The sequence below is a fragment of the Bufo bufo genome, chromosome 2 (assembly GCF_905171765.1).
Source record: "Bufo bufo chromosome 2, aBufBuf1.1, whole genome shotgun sequence".
Taxonomy (NCBI): Eukaryota; Metazoa; Chordata; class Amphibia; order Anura; family Bufonidae; genus Bufo; species Bufo bufo.
In genome coordinates, this window is record NC_053390.1 from 692,285,361 (window position 1) to 692,307,349 (window position 21,989).

Genomic DNA, 21,989 nt, shown 5'->3' on the forward strand with positions numbered 1-21,989 from the left:
CCTCAGCTGGCCCTTTAAATGCTCCGTACTTACACCTGCAATGAACTGTTCTCTAAGAGTCCTGTCCTGATCCTCAGCTTCCTTGGGGTCCACTTGGACCACAGCCCTCAGGGTCTCTTGCAAGGACAGAGCAAAATCACGGAGCGACTCCCCAGGTTGCTGCTTCCTGCTGAAGAATCGCATTTTAACTTCGGACACCGTTCTGGCCTCAAATGTGGTGCCGCGGCGATCAAAAATCTGCTCCAGGCTACTCTTTTCAGAACGGGGCCAGGACATGACTTCCCTGCGGGCGGCCCCTTCTAACTGAGCTAGGAGGATCTCCATTTGTTGTTCAGCAGATATAGGATAGAGCCGGAATAAGGCCAGTATCTGGTCCCTAAAGTCCTTTAATTTATGGGCTTCCCCTGAATATCGTGGAAACCAGGGGGCCCCAAAATAGTACGGCATGGTTAATGGCATCAGGCTTGATGCTGCCGCGGCGGCAGGTGCCCTATTGTCAGTTGCGGGCACTTCAAAAGGCATTTCTGGGGCCGCCTGCCCTGCTCCTTCAGGTGCGGACATAGTGTTACTAGATGGGTATGGCCCTTTAAATGACAGCGGAGCGGACCGAAGTTAACAATGTCAGAGTTCCTTTTTTTTTTTCAAGTAAAGTCTCTTGTCGCTAAGGGAGGACCCTCTCCGGTACCCTAGCAGGGGTCGGGGCTGCTCTGGTATAGTAATCAGAAGGGGGCCGGTGAAGGGTAAAGTTAGTACTTACTCCGGCGGTGCTCGCTCCAAGTCTCGCGAGATGCGTGGCTACGTCAGACGGGAGTCCCACGTTCAGCGTCAGAAGGTAGGCGCGGCCTCTTGCAGCTCCGGGATTCAGGTAGGCGGTACTTTTTCCCGACAGGGCGGCGTTTCTTCCTCCTTGCAGGCTGGGCGGTAACTTCACCTTGTCCTTTTTCACGCCAAACGAGTACAACGAGGCGCACATTTAATCCGGTTAAGTTAAGCGGCCATCTTTGAGCAAAACACTGTCTATTCACTGACAGCAAGCGGTGGCTTAAATAAACGGCAAACAGTCCATGCAATATACAGTTCTTCACACCGCAAATTTTACAGTCCTTTGGCCCAGCAATTTTCAATAAACAAGTCGGGCTTAGTCACTTTAGAGGCATATAATGGCACACAGTTTTGTAATCCACAATGGCGCGGAATGATCGCATCCTGTTCGTGACATCAATTTATGCAGCACACCAGACCTGCAGGGTATTGCGATAGTGAGGTCACGGTTATGGGCAATCGAGGGTTACTCACTGTATTGGAGGGCCCTGGGCAGGCATGCGGCAGTGAAGGAGAGGTAGATACAAGTTCCTCTGGGGCACACTCTGTATGTAGGGACCAGGCCTGATGGTGGATGAGGTGCCCTGGATGTTACAGGTATTTTGAGTGCCTGGGGCAAGGTCCCTTTAAGGATCGTGACGCCAGTGCCGGTAACGGTGGCACACCGGTTTTCCAGTAGCAATAAGTGAGGTACACAGGTGGTATAGTGAACCAAACGTTGCTTTACTTTAAACAGTCCAACTTTGTACATACAGATGATGATGCAGTTCCTTATATCAATGTTCCACAAGCAGGCTTACATTCAATAATGGCAGGTATAATCTTGCAAGATACTTGGAGGGTATACAGCCAGGGGTCGAGTCGAGGGGGAACGCGTGGGAACGGCGTTCCTGCACTTTTTTCATGACAGGAACGCCGTTCCCTTTCAGCCTCAAGCCAGGAGAACGCGGCTGAAATCAGATTCACAGGGTTCACAGGGAGCGGAGGCGGAGCGGAGGCGAGGCCCTGCGTGAAGCGCACTGTGCAGGGCAGGCTAAGGGAGGAGGGAGGAGGCAGGAGGGAGGAGGAGCGGCCTCAGTTGATAAGACGGAAGTAGAGGAAGCTGTGTGATGCGGTTCTGCTGACTGCGACTGTGAGTGACTCACTGTCTCACTGTCTCTCATGGCTGAGAGCTCCCCTCCTCCTATCCTGAGCCTGCGACGAGTGCGCCTGTCTGCTGAGGTGAGCGTCCGTGGCTAGACCAGTCTAGACTATTAGTGTCTGTCTGTGACTCCCTGAGTGAGTCAAGCGATCGATCAGCCAGGATTAATGTGCACAGCCTGGGTTGGGAGGCCCCCCTTACCCTGGCCTTAGGCAAGTGACAAACTGCCCCCCCCTCCTCAATCTTAGGCAAGTGACAAACCCAGCTCTGCTACATCTACAATGAGCAACTACAACAAATGTAATGCCAAACTGCAGTTTCTCTATGTGATTGTGATGCCTCCCTTGGATAGCTTCCACTGGACCCACAGCCTGTGGGTCCAGTGGAAGCTATCCAAGGCATCACATAGAGGAACTGCAGTTTGGCATTACATTTGTTGTAGTTGCTCATTGTAGATGTAGCAGAGCTGAGTTTGTCACTTGCCTAAGAATGAGGGGGGCAGTTTGTCACTTGCCTAAGGGAGGCAATAGCTATGACCCTGCTCACCGCCACCTTCCTGGTCCTCGGCCTACAGCAGTAGAAGAAGAGGAGCGTCTGCGTCCAGGAGCAGGAGAGGTAAGTGTAAGTTTTTTTTTTTATTTTATACTAAAAGGCGTATAGGCTGAATGGAGAGGCACTGACTGGAGGCTGGTGGAGGGGGCACTCGGGGCTGGTGGATGGGGCAGCACTGGGCGCTAGTGAATGGGGCCCTGGGGGCTGGTAAGAGGCACTGGGCGGCTAATGGAGAGGCTCTAGGGGCTGATATAGAGGACTGGGGGCTGATGAGAGGCACTGGGGGCTGATGAGAGGCACTGGAGGGGTGATTAGAGGCACTGGGGGCTGATTAGAGGCACTGGGGGGCTGATGAGAGGCACTGGGGGGCTGATGAGAGGCACTGGGGGGCTGATGAGAGACACTGGGGGCTGATGAGAGACACTGGGGGCTGATGAGAGGCACTGGGGGCTGATGAGAGGCACTGGGGAGCTGATGAGAGGCACTGGGGGCTGATTAGAGGCACTGGGGGGCTGATGAAAGGCACTGAGGGCTGATTGTTGGTCATTCATATTGGGTTCTGTTCTGAGGTCTTATTGGGGTCTTATTAACATTGGGGGTCTGATTGGTCTGACCTGAGGTGTAATGAAAAATATTTTTTTCTTATTGTGCGGTGCCCACTTCCAGCCCTGAGCCCAGCTGCCTAGAGCACCCCTGAGGCCAAGCCTGTCAGCACCCCTGAGGCCAAGCCTGTCAGCAACCCTGAGGCCAAGCCTGTCAGCACCCCTGAGGCCAAGCCTGACAGCACCTCTGAGGCTTCAGAACTGTAAATAAAATATATATAAGGGGAGTTTTTGTTTTGTTTTGATCACAATGTGTACATTTGGCTCAGTCCGCAGCGACACAAATTACAGCATGCTAGATTTTCAGTGCTTTTTTTTTTTTTTCGCTACACGTAGCTTTCAAAAGCCCATTCACATGTATTGTATTTTAAAGGGGTTTTCCCATCTCAGACAATGGGGGCATATCACTAGGGCATATCACTACATATCACCACCTCTGGGACCCGCACCTATATAGAGAACGAAGCGGGGAGACTTGTGGCTCGCTGCCTCGGCTATTTCCGTCGGCTCCATAGAAATTAATGGGAGCGGTGTTGCACTGAATTTTCAGCGAAATATTTATTTTTTTTTGGGGGGGGGGGGTTTGCAGTGGATCTTGGGTGAGTTCCCACACTTTTTTTCCCAGGACTTGACCCCTGTATACAATTAATCCTTCACAGTCCAGGCTGCACTATCTCCACAGCTATTCTGGCTGGCTGTATCCCAAGGCCCGGATGCCTAAATGCTGGCTTTAATCCTTGGTAAAATAATCTTCCTCCCGTATTGACCCTTGCTTCTATTTTAGAGTACTTCTGCCCATCAGGTTACTTATCTGAGCTGGTTGTACTGCCTTTGCTTTGCTGGAGGATAACTGCAGGTTTCTCCCAGGAGGTAAGTCCTTCTTCTGGGGTAATCTTCTGAGCTAAGCTTAGCCTCAGGAACTACAGGCTGACTAGGATACACTTCTAGCCACCTGGACTGAACTACTTCTCCCCTGTCTGGGCCTACCTATATATACTTAGGGCTCTCTAGCTCCCTCTAACGTCTAGGAGGCTAAATTACACCCTAACAGGCCTGACACCCAGACAACACAGGGAAATGAACATTAAACATCACATTAATGCAAAAAGGCTTGTTAACCCTTGTGGAGTGCCCACCTTTACCTAGTGGGACACTACACTCAGCCTTACAGGTCGATGTTAGCGCCAGGTATAAAGAACTGTGCAGAGGCCCAAGATCCTACTGTAGCTTGAAAGAGCGCACTTCTTTTACACCGTCGTCAGCTGATTCCACATAGATGTCTACAGAACCTGTTCTATTAAACGCTTATACAAGTAGAGCCCCCCTGACAGAGTGGAGAGGGTGTCAGCAGTAAGTGTGTGTTGACATCACTGATTATTTTGCCCTTCCTCTGATCCGTCAGAACAATAACCCCCCAAAAAACAGATCATGTCTGTTGAGCATCCGCCTTCTATCAGTCAGCATTTGGTCAATAATCCATCAGTATTGCTAAAGCCCAAAAAAACAGGAGTGGGTCCAAAACAGAGATGACACATGAATGGAATATTTGCACGTCTTCTGTGTTTTGTACCTACTCCTGCTTTTGGCTACCAAATAACCATACAGGCCTTACAGCTGCTATACAGACAGGATCTGTTGTGCGTCTTATTTTTCCTTACTTCTGACAGATCAGAAGAAAGGTAAAAAAAATGATGATGTCAACGAGGCAAAAAAGGCAAAATAGTGGCCCAGTCATGGAGTGGGGAGGGTGGGAGAACAGCTTGAGAAGTCCACAGAGTGGTCCAATGATATAGTGTTGAGGTACCAGCAGCATGAGGAGACCACAAAGTGGCCCAGTGACATAGTGGGGAGGTGGCATCAGCAGCATGAGGAGACCACACAGTGGCCCATTTACATAGTGTTGAGTTAGCAGCAGAATGAGGAGACCACAGACTGGCAAGGTGACATAGTGTGTAGGTGGCAGAAGCATGAGGAGGCCACAGAGTGGCCCAGTGACATAGTGTTGAGTTAACAGCAGCATGAGGAGGGCACAGAGTGGCCCAATGACATAGTGTTGAGTTAGCAGCAGCATGAGGAGACCACAGAGTGGCAAGGTGACATAGTGTGGATGTGGCAGCAGCAGAAGCATGAGAAGGCCACAGAGTGGCCCAGTGACATAGTGTTGAGTTAGCAGCAGCATGAGGATGCCACAGACTAGCAAGGTGACATAGTGTGGAGGTGGCAGCAGCAGCAGCATGAGGAGGCCTGAGTGGTGAGGTGGCAGCAGCATGAGGAGACCACAGAGTGACCCGATGACAGAGTGGGGAGGTGGGTAGCAATAACAGTACCCGCTGATAATGGTGGGTGTAAGAAGGAGCACTTGGCATTAGATGTGTTGCATCCAGCGGGTGGCAGCATTAGAATAGTAGCTGAGGCAGGTAGCCAAAAGAAGGTTTGAGTGAGGCAGCATGGATGATCTAATCTGATGCATCAAGCATTGGTCGGTGGAAATCCTGGCTGATTCCTGCCTGATTCATCTTGACAAAGGTCAGTCTCTCCACATTTTGGGTGGGCAGGCAAGTTCTCCTTGGGGTAACTATGGCCCCCGCCGCACTAAACACCCGCTCTGATGCCACACTACTGGCCGGGCAGGACAGCTTTTCAAGGGCAAACTTGGCCAGTTGCGGCCACAAATCCAGTTTGGCTGCTCAGTAGTCCAGCGGATTTTCAATGTGGGGTGGCAGGGTGCTGTCCAAGTATGCCACCATCTGCTGGTTCAGGTTCTGCTCTAAATCTGGCTGCTGCTGCTGGTGAGTAGTTTCTTCACTAGGCGGGTGTAACGGGGTTCCGAAGGTACACTCGGTCCCCCATTAGCCACAGACCTGCTGCTTAGCTTCGGGAACGAGGATCTGTGTTTTACCTCGTTCCCAGGGCGGCTTTACTAGCTGGGTGGCTCCCTGCTCCTAAGTCTGCCTTGAGCGCCGAGCTGATCACTCGGTGCTCGACTGGTTGGTCTGTCGGTCATGTGACGCTGACCATGTCACATGACCCTCACTCCCCACTATAAATACAGGCAGCCTGCTGGCCACAGGTTGCCTGTTAATTTAGGTTCCACCTGTGATTTGGTCTTTCCTGGCGTACTTACCTCCTGCTGAATTCCTGACGATCCTCTGCCTGCTCCTTGTGTACTTTGCTGCTCTCCTGGTATTCTGACCCCGGCCTCCTCCTGACGATCCTCTGCTGACTCCTTTGGTACTTCACGTCTCTCCTGGTATTTATGACCCCGGCTTCTCCTGACAATTCTCTGCTTGCTCCATTTGTACTTTGTAGCTTTCCTGGTATTGACTCGGTCCGTTCACGTCCTGTTGTTTGTCTGTCTGTCATCCCTGCACTTATTCCAAGTTAGGGATTGCTGTCTAGTTTTCCCCTGTCATTAGGACTCGCGAGGCAAGTAGGCAGGGCCAGGGGTAAGGGTGGAGCGCAGTGGTCACTTCCCTACCCCCTGTGTGTGTGTGTACGCGACCGTTACAGATTAACAGGCCCAATAACCACTGTATAATGAATCCTTTGGTGACCCTGACTGACCATGTCTCTAATCTGACGCAGATGGTGCAGGAGTTAGGGAAAAAACTCAGTTCTTTTGAGTTAGGGCAAGGTTCTTCCACTCCTCAGGCCTCCAGTCCGCATTTTGAGCCCCAGATTAAGCTCCCAGAACCCTTTTCTGGAGACCGGAAGAAGTTTCTCTCTTTTAAGGAGAATTGCAAACTTTACTTCTGTTTGCGCCCCGTGTCCTCTGGCCCCGAGAGTCAACGCATGGGCATTATAATTTCCCGATTACAGGATGATCCCCAGGACTGGGCGTTCTCTTTACCTGCTGGCGCCAGTTGTTTATCTTCTGTGGAGGGGTTCTTTCAGGCCCTGGGTACCCTCTATGATGAACCAGACAGGGCTCTAGTAGCCGAGACAGCTCTAAAGGCACTGGTTCAGGGCAATCTACCAGCAGAGGATTATTGCACCCAATTCAGAAGGTGGTGTGTCCCCTCAGGATGGAACGAACCAGCCCTGAAGAGTCAGTTCAGGTCAGGTCTGTCTGATAAATTAAAGGATCTTCTGGTCAGTTATCAACTTCCAGAGACCTTAGAGGAGATGATGACCCTTGTTGTCCGACTTGACCGACGGGTTAGAGAGAGACGACAGGAACAACAGTTCTCTTCCCAGATGGTGGTCCAGCCAGAGGCCTATCCCACAGACAATGCTGAGGTCTGCACTGAGGAACCCATGCAGGTTGGCATGACCCGAGGGAATCTTCGCGGCAGACGTGGAGAATGCTTTTACTGTGGAGATCCTGACCATTGGATCAACCAGTGTCCTAAGAAGGTCCTCTCTGTCAAGTCTCCTAAGGCAAGGCAACCTAAAGACCAGGTACACCCTGAATTTTCTAAATGTAAGCTTTCGGTACCCATTACGATTTCTCTGGGAGTAGATAAATGGCCGGGTAAGGCCTTTATTGATTCTGGCTCAGCGGCTAGCTTTATTGACTCTGAGTATGGTGTAAGATTGGGTATTCCTATGTCTGCCTTACCAACTCCTATTCATGTCATGGCTATTGATGCTACTCCTCTTATTGGTGGTACGGTGAGCTTATGTACCTCGGAGATTTCTCTAACCGTGGGTGTGTGCCACTCAGAGAGATGTTCGCTTTTAGTCCTGGAAAAGCTACCGGCTGAGGTGGTACTAGGGTTGCCTTGGCTCCGACTACATAACCCCACTATAGATTGGTCCAATGGGGAGTTGGTGAGATGGGGGCCTAAGTGTGACTCGTGCCTGTCCGTGGTACAGGCTGGGGTCTCAGTAAAGTCTGATACTTTACCCTCTGTTGTTAGAGAATATTCTGATGTATTCTCATCACCAACCCCGGAGGTTCTACCCACCCATAGACCTTATGATTGTACCATAGAGCTAGTAGAGGGGGCCAAGTTTCCTAAGGGACGAATTTATAATCTTTCTATGCCCGAACGCAAGGCCATGGAAGATTATATTAAGGAGAGCCTTGGTAAAGGTCATATTAGACCTTCTGTCTCTCCTATGGGGGTGGGGTTTTTCTTCGTTAAGAAAAAAGATGGTGGTCTTAGGCCATGTATCGATTACCGGAGATTAAATAAAATCACTGTCCAGAATAGATACTCCCTCCCATTGATTCCAGATTTATTTAACCAGGTTCTGGGGGCAACCTGGTTTTCCAAAATTGACCTGAAAGGGGCATACAATCTAATCCGAATCAAGGAGGGAGACGAATGGAAGACGGCGTTCAATACCCCGGTAGGACACTTTGAATATCAGGTGATGCCTTTTGGACTCAGCAATGCCCCAGCTGTGTTCCAAAACTTTATGAATGACATTCTTAGGGAGTTCTTAGGTAAATTTGTTATTGTCTATCTTGACGACATTTTGATATTCTCTCCTGACTTCGAATCCCATGTGTCTCATGTTAAACAAGTATTAGAGGTGTTGAGGGAGAATCAGCTATCCGCTAAGCAAGAGAAATGTGTCTTTGGTGTACAGGAGATTCTGCTTCTAGGGCATGTTCTGACTCCTCACGCCTTCAAGGTGGATCCTGGTAAGGTACTAGCAATTAAGGAATGGGTAAGACCTTTATCCTTAAAGGCCTTACAACGGTTCTTAGGTTTCGCCAATTACTATCGTAAATTTATTATGAATTTTTCCGTAATTGCTAAACCGTTGACCGACCTTACTAAGAAATGGGCGGATTTGGAGAATTGGTCTACTGAGGCCATTTCTTCATTTGAAAAATTAAAAAAGGCATTCAGTAGCGCTCCCATTCTGATCCAGCCTGATCAGGAGAAACCTTTTATTGTGGAGGTGGATGCGTCCGAGGACGGCGCAGGAGCAGTCCTTTCACAAGGTCCTGCGAGCCTCACTAACCTGAGACCATGTGCCTTCTTCTCCAGGAAATTCTCTCCCACGGAGAGAAACTACGACATAGGGAATAGGGAGCTGCTGGCTATTAAATGGGCTTTTGAGGAGTGGAGGCATTTTCTGGAGGGGGCAAGGCATTGTGTAACTGTTGTCACTGACCATAAAAACCTTATGTTTCTCGAGTCTGCTAAGAGGTTGAATCCCCGTCAAGCCAGATGGGCTCTGTTTTTTACACGTTTTGATTTTTCCATTACGTTCAGGCCGGGAAGTAAAAATGTGAAGGCGGACGCATTATCTCGGAGCTTCCATGCTTTTCAACCTACTGAGGTACCACCTGAATCCATCCTACCAGCAAAAATCTTCTTAGCAGCTCTTACCCAGGATATCTCGGCTCGCATTAGGTCTGAACAACATCTGGCACCGGTATCCACCCCAACAGATAAGTTGTTTGTTCCCGTACAATTTCGTCTTCAGCTGTTGGGTGAGTGTCACGATTCTGCCTTTTGTGGACATCCGGGTGTTGAGGGCACTAAGGATCTGGTTTCTAGCTCTTATTGGTGGCCCACTCTAACTAGGGATGTCAAGTCCTACGTGTCAGCCTGTGAGGTTTGTGCCAGGTCCAAGACACCTAGGACTTGCCCTGCTGGTAACCTACGACCCCTACCCATTCCCAGTAGACCCTGGTCCCATATCTCGATGGACTTTATAACTGACCTACCGCCGGCGGAGGGTAAGACTGTAGTTTGGGTAGTGGTCGATAGGTTTAGCATGATGGTCCATTTCCTTCCCCTGTCTAAACTCCCGAATGCCAAAACCCCGGTGTCTATTTTTGTGAAAGAAATTGTTCGATTGCATGGTATCCCGGAAAATATTGTTTCTGACAGGGGTGTGCAGTTTGTGTCCAAATTCTGGAGGGCCTTCTGTCAAAAATTTCAAATTTCATTGTCTTTTTCCTCTGCCTACCACCCTGAGAGTAATGGGCAGACTGAACGCCTTAATCAGTCTGTGGAACAATTCTTGAGGTTGTATGTTGCTGATGACCATCAATTATGGGTGAAATTTCTTCCATTGGCTGAATTTGCTTTGAATAACCGTGTCAATTCTTCTGCTGGGGTTTCACCTTTCTTTTGTAACCATGGTTTCCATCCCCGTTTTCATTCTGGGTCATCCGTCTCCTCCTCTAACCCTGAGGCGGATAGGTTCTCCTCTGAACTGTGCACAGTTTGGGCCCGGGTTCAATCGAACTTAGAAAAGGCTCAAAGTTCTCAGAAACTCAAGGCCGATAGGAGACGTTCAAGGGGGGTGAATTTTCAGGTTGGGGATAAGGTATGGTTGTCCTCCAAGAATCTCTCTCTTAAGGTAGATTCTAAAAAGTTTGCTCCTCGTTTTATTGGACCATATAAGATCAAGGAGGTGATTAACCCGGTATCATTTAGGTTGGAGCTGCCCGAGTCATTCCACATTCATAATGTGTTCCATAAATCTCTACTTAAAAATTTTTTTGAACTGGTAGTACCATCGAAAGCCTCGCCTCCGCCGGTTCTTGTTAATGATGCTGTCGAGTATGTGGTGTCTAAAATAGTGGATGTCAGGAAGGTGCGTAATTCCTTGCAGTGCCTGATTCACTGGAAGGGGTATGGACCTGAAGAGAAATCTTGGGTACCTGCCAGGGAGGTTCATGCTCCTAGACTTGTTTGAAAATTTCATTTAGAACACCCTGAAAGGCCATCGCCTGAAGTCTTGGGTCCGGTGGCCCCTCTTAAAAGGGGGGTACTGTAACGGAGTTCCGAAGGTACACTCGGTCCCCCATTAGCCGCAGACCACGTTGTTCATCCCGTAGCCCTGGCGACTGACAAATAATGTGGCATCCTCAAATAGCCTGAACAAACGGCAGGTGTCACGCATGAGCTGCCACTGGCTAACATTGAAGTTACACAGGGGAGTACCTCTGTCCGCCTGTATCATCAAGAAAATGTTTATGGCCTTTCTCTGTTCGTATAGTCGGTCCAACATATGGAGGTCCAATGGGTGGAAACGTCGCATATCAGCCTATGTTGGGGATGCCGTTCTGCGGCTGCAGCTCAAGGAGGGTGTGCTTGGCGGTGTACGAGTGGCTGAAGTGCATGCAAAGTTTCCTGGCCATTTTTAGGATGTCTTGCAGATGGGTGGAAGACTTCAGGAAACGCTTGACAACCAGATTGAACACGTGCGCCATGCAGGGTGCCAACACCATGTTCTTCCTGTTGTCGGTCACCATGGTTCTGATTTTGAGTTGTTGTGGAGAAAGCCAGGATTCAATTTCTTGATGAAGGAGGCATAGCAGTTCCTCCCCTGTGTGACTCCATTCGCCCAGGCAAACTAGGTGCAGAACAGCATGACATGCCCTGCACATGTGGTATGCTGGTGGGGCACTGTGAATTGTCCCTGCAGTGGAGGCCGAGGACACGGTGGAGGATGAGGAGGCTGTGGTGGACATTGTTGCTGGACCAACGGCGTGAGAACTTAGAGGCGGAAGCGGCGTCACCTGGACAAGTTGCTGGTTTGGCTGGGCAGGAACCACATTTACAAAGCACATATATTGTTCTTGACTGTAGTTACAGCTCCACACGTCGGCACTGCAGTGCACTTTGGCAGACACCGACAGGCTCAAGGACTGGCCCACCTTTTGTCCTACATATTTGTGCAGGGCTGGTACTGCCTTTTTGGCAAAGAAATGACGGCTTGGGACTCTCCACCTCAGCTCGGCACAAGTCATCAGTTTTCTGAAAGGTGCAGAGTCCACCACTTAGAAAGGGAGGGACTGCAACACCAGCAACTTGGCCTGGAGTACGTTCAGCTTCTTCGCCGTTGGATGAGTGCAAGCATACTGTTGTCTCTTGACAATCGCTTTGGTAATCGATTGCTGATGGAATGACTGACGAGGAGCAGGAGGGCGAGGAACAGGAGCATCAGGACCGGTAGATGATGGGAAGGACAGACAGCTTCCTTCGGCTGAGGTGGTGGAGCCTTGACTGCCTGAAATCTGGTGCGTGCCACTGGGTGATGCAGCGGTTGCTGCGGCAGGCTGAACCACCACATTGGAGCCACGCTTCTCCCAGGCCACTTTATGGTGACGCTACATATGTTGACGCAGGACCATGGTGCCAACATTGGCACCCTGGCCACGCTTTACCTTCTTCCCACAGTTTCTGCAAATGGCCATGTTCACCTCCTCCGGCAGCTTAACAAAAAACTACCACACCGCTGAGTAGGTGCTTTTACCCCCAACACTCCGCACTGACTGACTGCTACTGCCGCTGCCTAAGTGAACCCCTGTAGCACTACCTTCCTGGCAGGTAGGCTCCTGCAAAGCGGGTGGTCTACACAGGGCACATTTAGCTCCCGATCTCCCTCTGCTGAAACCCTGCTGACTCCCGGCCACGCTACCGAATTGCTGGCTCCGCCGCTGCCTCGTGCGCAAGCTGCCACCCTCTTCTCCCAATGATGATGAACACCCTTTGTCACCTGGCTCCCAATTGTGATCGGCTACATCCCCATCGAGTACTGTCTGCACATCACTGATGTCCTCCTCAACGGTCTCTGAGCCAGGAGCCTGACCGCTCGCAACACCAGCTCCCATTCCACTCTCCTCATCACTACTTACCCACCTACCGGAGGAAGCGGCGGATGTCTCCTCCAGATCCTGGCTGCGCAGTAGCTGCTGACTAGTAGCTCGTCCTCGCTGTATAGTGGAGCTGAGCCCACAGCATATAATACTTCTCTGGCTGAGAGAACAGAAAAGGACAGTGGCAGGTTGAGGACAGGTGAGGGCACAGGGCCTGCTTCCGGGCCATGCAAAAAGCTGTGTCTGACAATCCCACTGACTCTTGGCTGGGGGTGTCTGATGTCACTTGGGACGAAGTGGATGACCGAGTCAACCATTAAAGAACCGCTGGGTTGCTGGTCAAGACACAATATCTAGATGAAACCGGAAGCTCAGGCCTCTCGAAGTGACCCCTGCTGCCACGTCCCCTTACTCTGCTGCGACCTGTGCCTGCGCCAGAAACATTTAGGCCTCTGCCCCTCCCCTGTGCAGGGCCTGTCACTTCTCTGTATGACATACTGTTAGATCAAATAAATAAATAAGAAGGAAATTAATACACCCCAAAAAGGCTGTAATTTTCTCACTTCACCACACAACGGCTAATAAGCCCCTTTTTTCCCCACTAATACACCCCAAAAAAGGCTTTAGAACATATAACCGCACTGCTGAATGGCAAATAAGCCCTTATTTTTTTCCACTTATATACGCCAGAAGAAGCTTTAGAATATATAACTGCACCGCTGAAATGCAAATAACACTTTTTGTTTTCCATTAATACATGCCAAAAAAGGCAGAAATTTTCTCACTTCACCACACAACGGTTAATAAGCCCTTTTTTTCACTAATACATGCAAAAAAAGGCTTTAGAACATGTAACTGCACCGCTGAACGGCAAACAAGCCCTTATTTTTTTCCACTTATACACGCCAAAAAAGGCTTTAGAACGTATAACTGCACCGCTGAACGGCAAATACTGTAAGCCCTTATTTTTTTTCCACTTATACATGCCAAGAAAAGTCTTTAGAACATATAACTGCACTGCACAAGGGCTAATAAGACCTAGAAATATTTCCTAGTCATACACCCTGTTAATGGCTGTATCACACAGCACTTGCACCCCAATAACAAGAAAGGTTTGCTGGAATTACTGAGGTATCATCTATTGCAAACCTGAAAGGAGCAGTATAATGGCAATTTAGATCCCCAGTCAGTGCAGCAAGGTGTAATAGGATTGTTCCTATTACCGAGGCTGTAAACTCCCCTACTGAACCCTGTTCTGCTGGAATAATTACTCCCTATCCTTTTCCTACACTTCTAATGATCTTTCCCTGAATGTCTATTCGGAAAATAAAAGTTTTCAAGTCTTTCCTAGCACTGTCCTTAGCTCCTGCTGACGTCTCTCCCTGCACTGGAGTGCACTGTGCACTGGAAAATGGCTGAATCCAAGATGGCTGAGGCTATTTATAGGTCTGTGACAACCCAGGGCTGGCTGGCTGCTGATTGGCTGGATGCATGGCGTTGTGGGTGATCCCTCGTTCAGAGTTCTTTGCTCCATGTCCTAACACGTGCAGCAGCCATTCTAGGAAAAAAAATGCGATTCGTTACCACAAAGAGTCAGGAAATTTGGATTTGGTGCGAATTGAATTTTTCCTGAAATTCGGATTGAATTTCACTTCGTCAACTTTGATTCGCTCATCTCTGGTCATGTCACCAGGCAGATCACCTCCATGAGATGTCTCCTCCATTCAAATACACAGCACCTGTCATCTGTACTTGTTCTGTTGGATGTTAAGTACAGGTGCAGTTTGGCTCCATTTGGGTCAGTTATGTGCTGAATCCTGCACTTCTGTTATTTTCGTTGTTCTGCACATCAAACAGCGCAGAACAATGGAAATCAATTGTGGTGGTGTGAATAGCTTTTTTTCAAAATGCAGCATGCTTCACTTATGGCATTTGTTCTGGGTTTTTCTGACTGAAAAATGTCAGTAAAAATGTTACAAATGAATGAACAGAAAAAAAATGCAGTGAAAAGTACATGAAAATAATCATACAGAAAACCAAACAATACAGAAAAAGACTGCGTATAAAGAAGGTCTTATGGGTTTTTGGCGTATTTGTGGCAGAATATGGTATGAAATTACAGTTACCATTAAAGTTTATGATGAAACTCCGAGCCTAAAATTAACACCTATGGAAAAGGCTGCAGAATTACCTTCCGATTTGAAAAACTCTCCTGAAGATTTTTCCGCTAAATTCCGCTAATTGGTAAAATACAATAACAGGTGTGTCTATTTTTGGGAGTAAGGTGGTTAAGTTACCCCAAGTTTAAAGCCAATTGTAACATTAACAAAGCAAGAGAATTTAGGTCAAAGAACACCAGATTCATGACTACATATTTCCAGTGGATGGTGACTGCCCAATATAGACCATTAAATGAATGTAGTCTGATGATCATAAGATCAAGCATGCAGATTTTACTGACTTAGTTATTTTGAGTCTTCTGCTCTAAGAGCAATGACCTAAAGTACAGTATGGCGCAATTTTCTATGCAAACACACACGTAGCATGCATTTATTTCTTATTTATAGACCTGTGACCTGTCCGGAATGAATGCTGAGAACTTGATCTGCATTTTATTTCCCTCAACAACTGCTACTGACTGACATTATCAATTGTTAAAAACCAAGGCAAGGAAAACATCTCTCTGGCCATTTGTTTCCACATCAATCAGTTTTTCTGCCCTTTGACAAGACTATCTATGAAACCCTTCACAACAAATCCATAACACAAAAATAGTCACACACATGATATATCCTTTCCTTGTATTACAGCTCAGACCCATTCAACTAGATGCGGTGCCAGATAAAGTCCACGGACAAGTGCGGTGCTTTACTTTCTCTGAGACAAGGGACGCATCTGACCATCTGTGTCAACATCAGTCGTTTTTTTGTCTCTTTGACAAGGCTTTCTATGAAACCCTTCAAAGCAGATACATAACACTGCAATAGTCACACATACACATACGATATCATTTCTAGTGTTGAGCGAATCAAAGTTCACGAAGTAGACTTCAATCTGTATTTCAGAAAAAAGTCAATTCGCCGCAAAGCTGAATTTCCTTGTGCTTTGTGGTAACAAATAGATTTTCCCTGAAATGACAGTAAAAATGCAAAAAATAAAATAAAAATCATACTTACCTCATCCATTTGAGCGCGAAGAGGCCACCGTGACTATCTTGCTTGAAGATGCCGGCGAAATCTCGTGCGCGGTGACGTATGATAGCGCGGTGCATGAGATTTTGCGTTTCAATGGATGAGGTAAGCAAATTTTAAAATTTTTTTTTAAATTAGCAAACACTTAAATAATTTAATATGGATCTCATATGCCACGATCAGTGAAGAACACGGCATCTGAGGGGTTCAATGACGGGTCCGGCGCAATCACTGTTCCCTTTCAATGCACCTGCTATTTACAAAGAAATGTGCCTTGTGACAAAGTAATTTGTCACAAAGCAAATTTTATTGTAAAATTCTGGGAAGCAGCTGAGTCAAATTTTAGAGAACTTTGCTCATCTCTAATACTTTTCTAACCCCACAGTAAGGCCTCATGTACACAAACGTATTTTCCTTCGGTGTCCATTCCGTTTTTTTTGTGGACTGTATGTGGTAACATTATTTTCAATGGGTCTACAAAAAAACTGAAGTTACTCCGTGTGCATTCCATTTCTGTATGTCAGTATGTTTGTTCCGCCCAAAAATAGGACATGTCCTATTATTGTCTGGAATACACACGGACGTCATCCATATTTTTAGCGGATCCGTGTTTTGCAAACCGCCAAATACATATGGTTGTGTGCATAAGGCCTAAAGGAGATGTAATCCCAGGCAAAGCCCACAGAAAAGGGTGGCACTGTTTCTATAAAAAAGGACAACCCTTTATGTTAGTTTGGTGATAGAGAATATCACATTTTCGCTGACTGCACAGTCTCCTGAAACACACTAAATTTATGGCCATTTTTTGTGGAACTAGATTACATGTCTTATGTGACATGGAACATTATCCTACTGGAAGTAACTATTATGATAGGATGCCTAGCTTGTATTAATATGTACCACATTACTCATTATTAAGGCATCTAATACGTACCACATTACATAATATTTCTTATATAGCAATATTTTAATGTAATCTTGTCCATTATGTTCAGCTGTGTCATTTCCAGTCTGCAAGTCCTGAGCTTGCTCTTCTGTGTACACGGGATGTCATCCTCTCCTGTGTGGCTGACTTCCTGTGAACTACAGGATTACATTAGCATCTCTCAGGTTCCTCCTGGCAGCTTTTACACTCCTCCCCTAACCACCAAGGTCTGTCCTCCATGTTCCTCTGAATGTACCCCCACACACTGCTGAATATATCCTTTCTGTCTTATCTAAGGGAGCAGAGGGGAAATTATATAGTGGGTGAGCCCCTCCAATGCTTAGCTGCAAAGTTATAGAACTCCCCTGACTCACACTACCTGCCTATACTATCTGTGTGTGCTGTGTGCAGAATCTTCAGTGTACTCCTTGAAATGCTGCTGTTGTATGTAAACAATAGTGGCAGAACTGGGGACAACCCATTTAAATAAAAAAAATACCAATAGCGAAGTACTGTCTAAATGAAAAACAGCCAGAAATTTTTCAAAAAAATGTTTTCTATGAATATTGCATTAAAAATGACCTCTTTCTGATGGAAGGGTCCCTTTAAAGAAAGATGAGAAGGGGATACAATAGTATCTAATCTAGGCAATCCTCTGTGACTGAGGTACATTAACAATAGCACAAATGTTTCTGATAGTCTGCTGCAATGGTAAATGCTCATCTCACGGAGGATTGCCTAGACTAGATATAACTGTATACTCGTCTATTGGGTCTTAAGGTTGGTGTATATACCTTTTCCACTGAAAGCAAGCAAGTAATGAGAAATAAATGCACAACTTATATTATAAAATTCCAGAAAATTTCATTTTACAGGGCTAAACTTGCATAGAAAAACTGCGGAACCCTTTCAAAGCTTATGTTCAGTAACAAAAAAATCTGTTTCTAAGACGCAACTTGAGTTCTGCCTATTTTTCCAAGGGATTCATATTTATCAGAAAAAGTGGCACAGAGGGCCCTAAGTATATTGTCCCAAATGCAAGATTTTTCAGTGTATTATTTAATATATTTTTTATCGTATAATTTATGTAAAACATTGTTAAATTGTCTAATTGTGTTAAATTCTGGTGCTAAAATCAGATACAAAATGAACTGGTAACAGGGCCCTGTCAGACTGGACGCAGACTCCTATTTGTGAGCGACTGCGGATAATTATTCCCGTGCGTTCTATTGATATTGGCTTGTCCATCAACCCGGTAGAGGAGATAAACCATAAAGCAGTCCTCTCTTTTGTGAAACGTTGCACATTTGATTGAAATGGACTGTCCATGATCCTAGATCCTAGTAATGTCAAATAGATAAAGGTAGAATTCTGGTAAATCAGGTTTCTGGTTAAAAGATAACCAAATCCAATGAACCCCATTATAAGTCAATGAGGTAGGACCTGCCTCTATTAGATTTCATGGCACATTCTGTGAATATGCTATCAACGTCTGTGTTTAGAATACTCCTCAAAGGGGTTATCCAGGATTTCACTATTGATGACCTAACCTCATCTGATTGGCAGGGGTCCTTCACCCCACATTCCTGCCACTGTTTCAGGGGTAGCTTCAGAAGTCATCAGTGCCGGACTAGGGTCCCTTGGGCCCAACAGAGCAAATCATTCTCAGGGCCCAACCCCAATATCATCAATAAAGTCTTAGGGCTCTTTCACACAAGTGAGTTTTCCGTCTGGATGCGATGCGTGTTGTGAACGTATACCATCCGGACTGAATCCTGACCCATTTATTACAACAGGTCTGTGTACATGAGCATCAATTTTTATGCATCCTCCTTGTGTTCAGGAAAAATTGCAGCATGTTCTATATTATGCGCTTTTCACGCAATCCTGGCTCCATAGAAATGAATGGGGCTTGCATGAAAAACAGAAGGCATCCAGTTGCAATACATTTTTCGTGTAAACTGTTTTTTATAAATTTTTAAAATTTTTTGAAGAATAAACATACAAACAAGAGCGATGTCTCACCGCCATCAATAATATCCGTTTGTACAAGTGCAAAATTATTTGTCAAATGCCTTTTCCATGAGCATACGTAACAGAAGTCCAACGAAACTAACAGTATCAGACAATCATCTCCGTAAAATATTACGGCAGATATCCCAGAGAAAACCAGAACATACTAACCAAATACAGTCCCTAGTGGGTTCCCGGGGTCAAAGCAGTGAAATCTTCTCTGACCTAATGGGCAGTGATACCTCGTGAAAGTAATGTATAGAACAACACAAACAGATAAGGGACAAAAAAAAAAAGAAACCAAAACAAGAACTTAGATGCTCGGGAGTATCTGGACGCTGTGGGCCCCCCTCCCCCAGCTCATGACAGTAGAACCGGTAGTTCGCCCAGTACCGTCTGTTGCAGGAACCAAGTAGTCCCTGAAAAGCATTTGTGTATGGCCTTACGGATGTGGCTACATCCGGCAGAATATTAATAAAACTTTCCCACAACTGAAAGAAGTGTTCCACTTTTTTGTCTTTTTGATGCGAGGCCTCCACCTAGTCCATACGCATGATATAGGAGAGTTTCTCCAAGAACAATCTGAAGGGGGGAATTGTGGGTTGTAGCCAGACTTGTAGGATCGCCTTAGTTCCTGCTACTGCCACAAAATGTAGCAACTTCCTACACCCTGGGGTACAGTTATATTTATCCTTATCTAAATAACCGAACAGCGCCCAAAGTGGGTCGCGCGGGGTAAAAGTGGTTAAGTGTGTGTTAGTGAAGGTGATGACTTTGTCCCAGAACTGTTGTATCATTGGGCAGTCCCATAGACAGTGGTAAAGTCCTGCATCCGAAGCCCCACATTTAAAACAATTGTTGGAATCGTATATGCCCATTCTAAACCCCGGTCTCGGAGTCAGATAGGACCTGTGGCAGATTTGTAGGATCATTTCTGTGTATCTTGCTACGGGTAAATGTTTGTATGAGAACTCCAATGCCCGGAGTATCGTTGATGGGGTAGCTTGTGGCACCTACCGCTTGCCATCTAGTCATGGGGGCTGTAGATGCGGAGTAGTCAATTGGTACATGGAGGAACTGGTAGTTTGATGAAATCTGTTTCTTCCCCTTATTGAGGTTCGAGAACCATCGTCTAAAATATGGGCTCCATTCGGAGTCCGCCATGGCGGAAATGACTTTAGTGATATAACTTTTCGCTTGTAAGTACGGGAAAAAGGGTGCAATACATGTTTCACTGATGGTCAATTCATTAGGAGATGTAGATTGCTATTCTTCATTTACACGCATGAAAAACACAATCTGGAAACAATCTTGATGGAAAAAATGCACACACTGAACGCAATCACAGAAAAAACGGATTGAACTTGTGTGCAAAACCATCAGTGTTTCCCTGAACAGATCCTCAATACACAATCAGTACTACTCATGTGAAAGAGGCCTTATAAGGTTTGATTCCAAAAATTGAACCTAGAGGCAAGTGATTGGCTCCAAAGGAAGCTCCAAATTTTATTTTTTGCTCATGGACCTTCCATGGTACTCTGGTGGGTCAGTCCGACGCTGGAAGTCAGCACTGGAACTACACACCTCTGTCAGTTGCCTATCCTGAGGATAAGCCATTAATAGTAAAATTCTAGAGAACCTCTTTAATTACGTACAGTATGATAACCAGTTTATATAAAACCATGAGCAATTCACATGTGTTAGTGCACAGAAGGAAGATGACAAACCCCGAAGAATCAACTAAAGATGACTGATATCCTATGGTAGGATAACCAAAAGGAGGTCTCATCCACATTTAGACAGTTTTTCCATTGTTTGGTTTCAATTTTCAACATAGTAGGGAGCATGAGCAGTGTTTTCTTCACAACCGTGCTTTAGATAAAATACAAAGTTACCCAGTAGATCTGTGTGAGCATAGCTGAGCTGTATCCAAAGGCAACAAAATAATCAGCCTTGCCTAGTAATTATAAAGTCTCTGGAGGAAGCCACGAACCTAACATAATGCAAAAATAAGTGTGACCACCCAATCTACAGTAATTTACCATGTATGTACTGAAAAATGTATTTGTGTTATTTTTTGATAAGCTGGTTTAACAGATAAAATGATAATTTATAAATGCTGTAAAATCCAACCAAAATATAAATCTAAATGGTGTCTCAGTGGTTAGTACTGGTGCCGTCCTGCGCTTGAGCCTTAGGTTCGAATCCGACCATGGACAACATCTGCATGGTGTTTGTATGTTCTCCCTGTGTTTGCGTGGATTTTCTCCAGGCACTTTGGTTTCCTCCCAGACGCCAAAGACATATAGATCGAGAAATTAGATTGTGACCTTCCTCTGCGCTAAATAAGTAATTAATAACTGTAGTAACGGGGGACATTTTCAATTAAAAGTACTGTATTTATAGGGTAGGAACATGAAATACATATGGTGGTCCACCATTCTTACTTGACTTGTTCCGGACCACATTGAAACTGTACAGTCAGGAGGGTGAAGCACTGGGGTCATGTAACTATTGTGCTCATAATTTGGTCACAGCTTGATACATAATGTAACATAGTAAGGTAGTTTGTAAGGCTGAAAAAAGACATCTGTCCATCTAGTTCGGCCTGATATCCTGCAAGTTGATCCATCAAATGTGATACATTTATTGCAGTTTTACGACTGCTTCATCACGCCCCCTTCTATTGGAAATTGAAAGCTGCTGCCCTTAATGGGGTGAGGGCACTTTCACAACACGTTCATACAAGAGACATGCTCAATACATATTTTTTACGTTGACTTTTAAGACTGATACATTAGTGCCACTGTGTTTCATATTAGTAGATCCTTTGTGTTGCATTCTAAGAAAGCCATAAAGTCTTATTGTATTTGTAGATCTAACAGAGCACTAGAAGGACTATAATGAGCACAGTACCTTGTCCTTGGGTCACGGTGTAGAATTCTGCTTTTATTCGTGCAGCTTCTTTACGGTTTCCCTTGACTATATAGAAATGGCTGAGGATGGCAAGGCTGATTTTTACAAACAATTTGAAGCAGAAAAGTGCCGCGATAGTGAAGTAGACATTGGAGAGTTGCTGAGCAAAAGGTTTTTCCTCCAGCACCGTCATAGCTGTCCCAGAGCCTTTGTCCCTGTTTAGGAGAGGGTCTGAACTATTGACAGGATCACATGGCCACAGCCAGAAGCTGCTCACAACAGCTGGTACTAGGGAAACCGGATACCA

The 21,989-nt window shown here is 46.3% G+C and overlaps 1 protein-coding gene across 1 annotated transcript in view; it reads right to left on the minus strand.

Moving 5' to 3' along the window:
- Positions 1 to 21,989, minus strand: part of ASB5 (ankyrin repeat and SOCS box containing 5) — an 89,528-nt gene extending 67,539 nt beyond the window's left edge. The window contains exon 1 of the mRNA XM_040418690.1: positions 21,683 to 21,989. Coding sequence (XP_040274624.1) covers positions 21,683 to 21,875 — 193 coding nt within the window. The 5' untranslated portion in view covers positions 21,876 to 21,989. The remainder of the gene's footprint in view (positions 1 to 21,682) is intronic.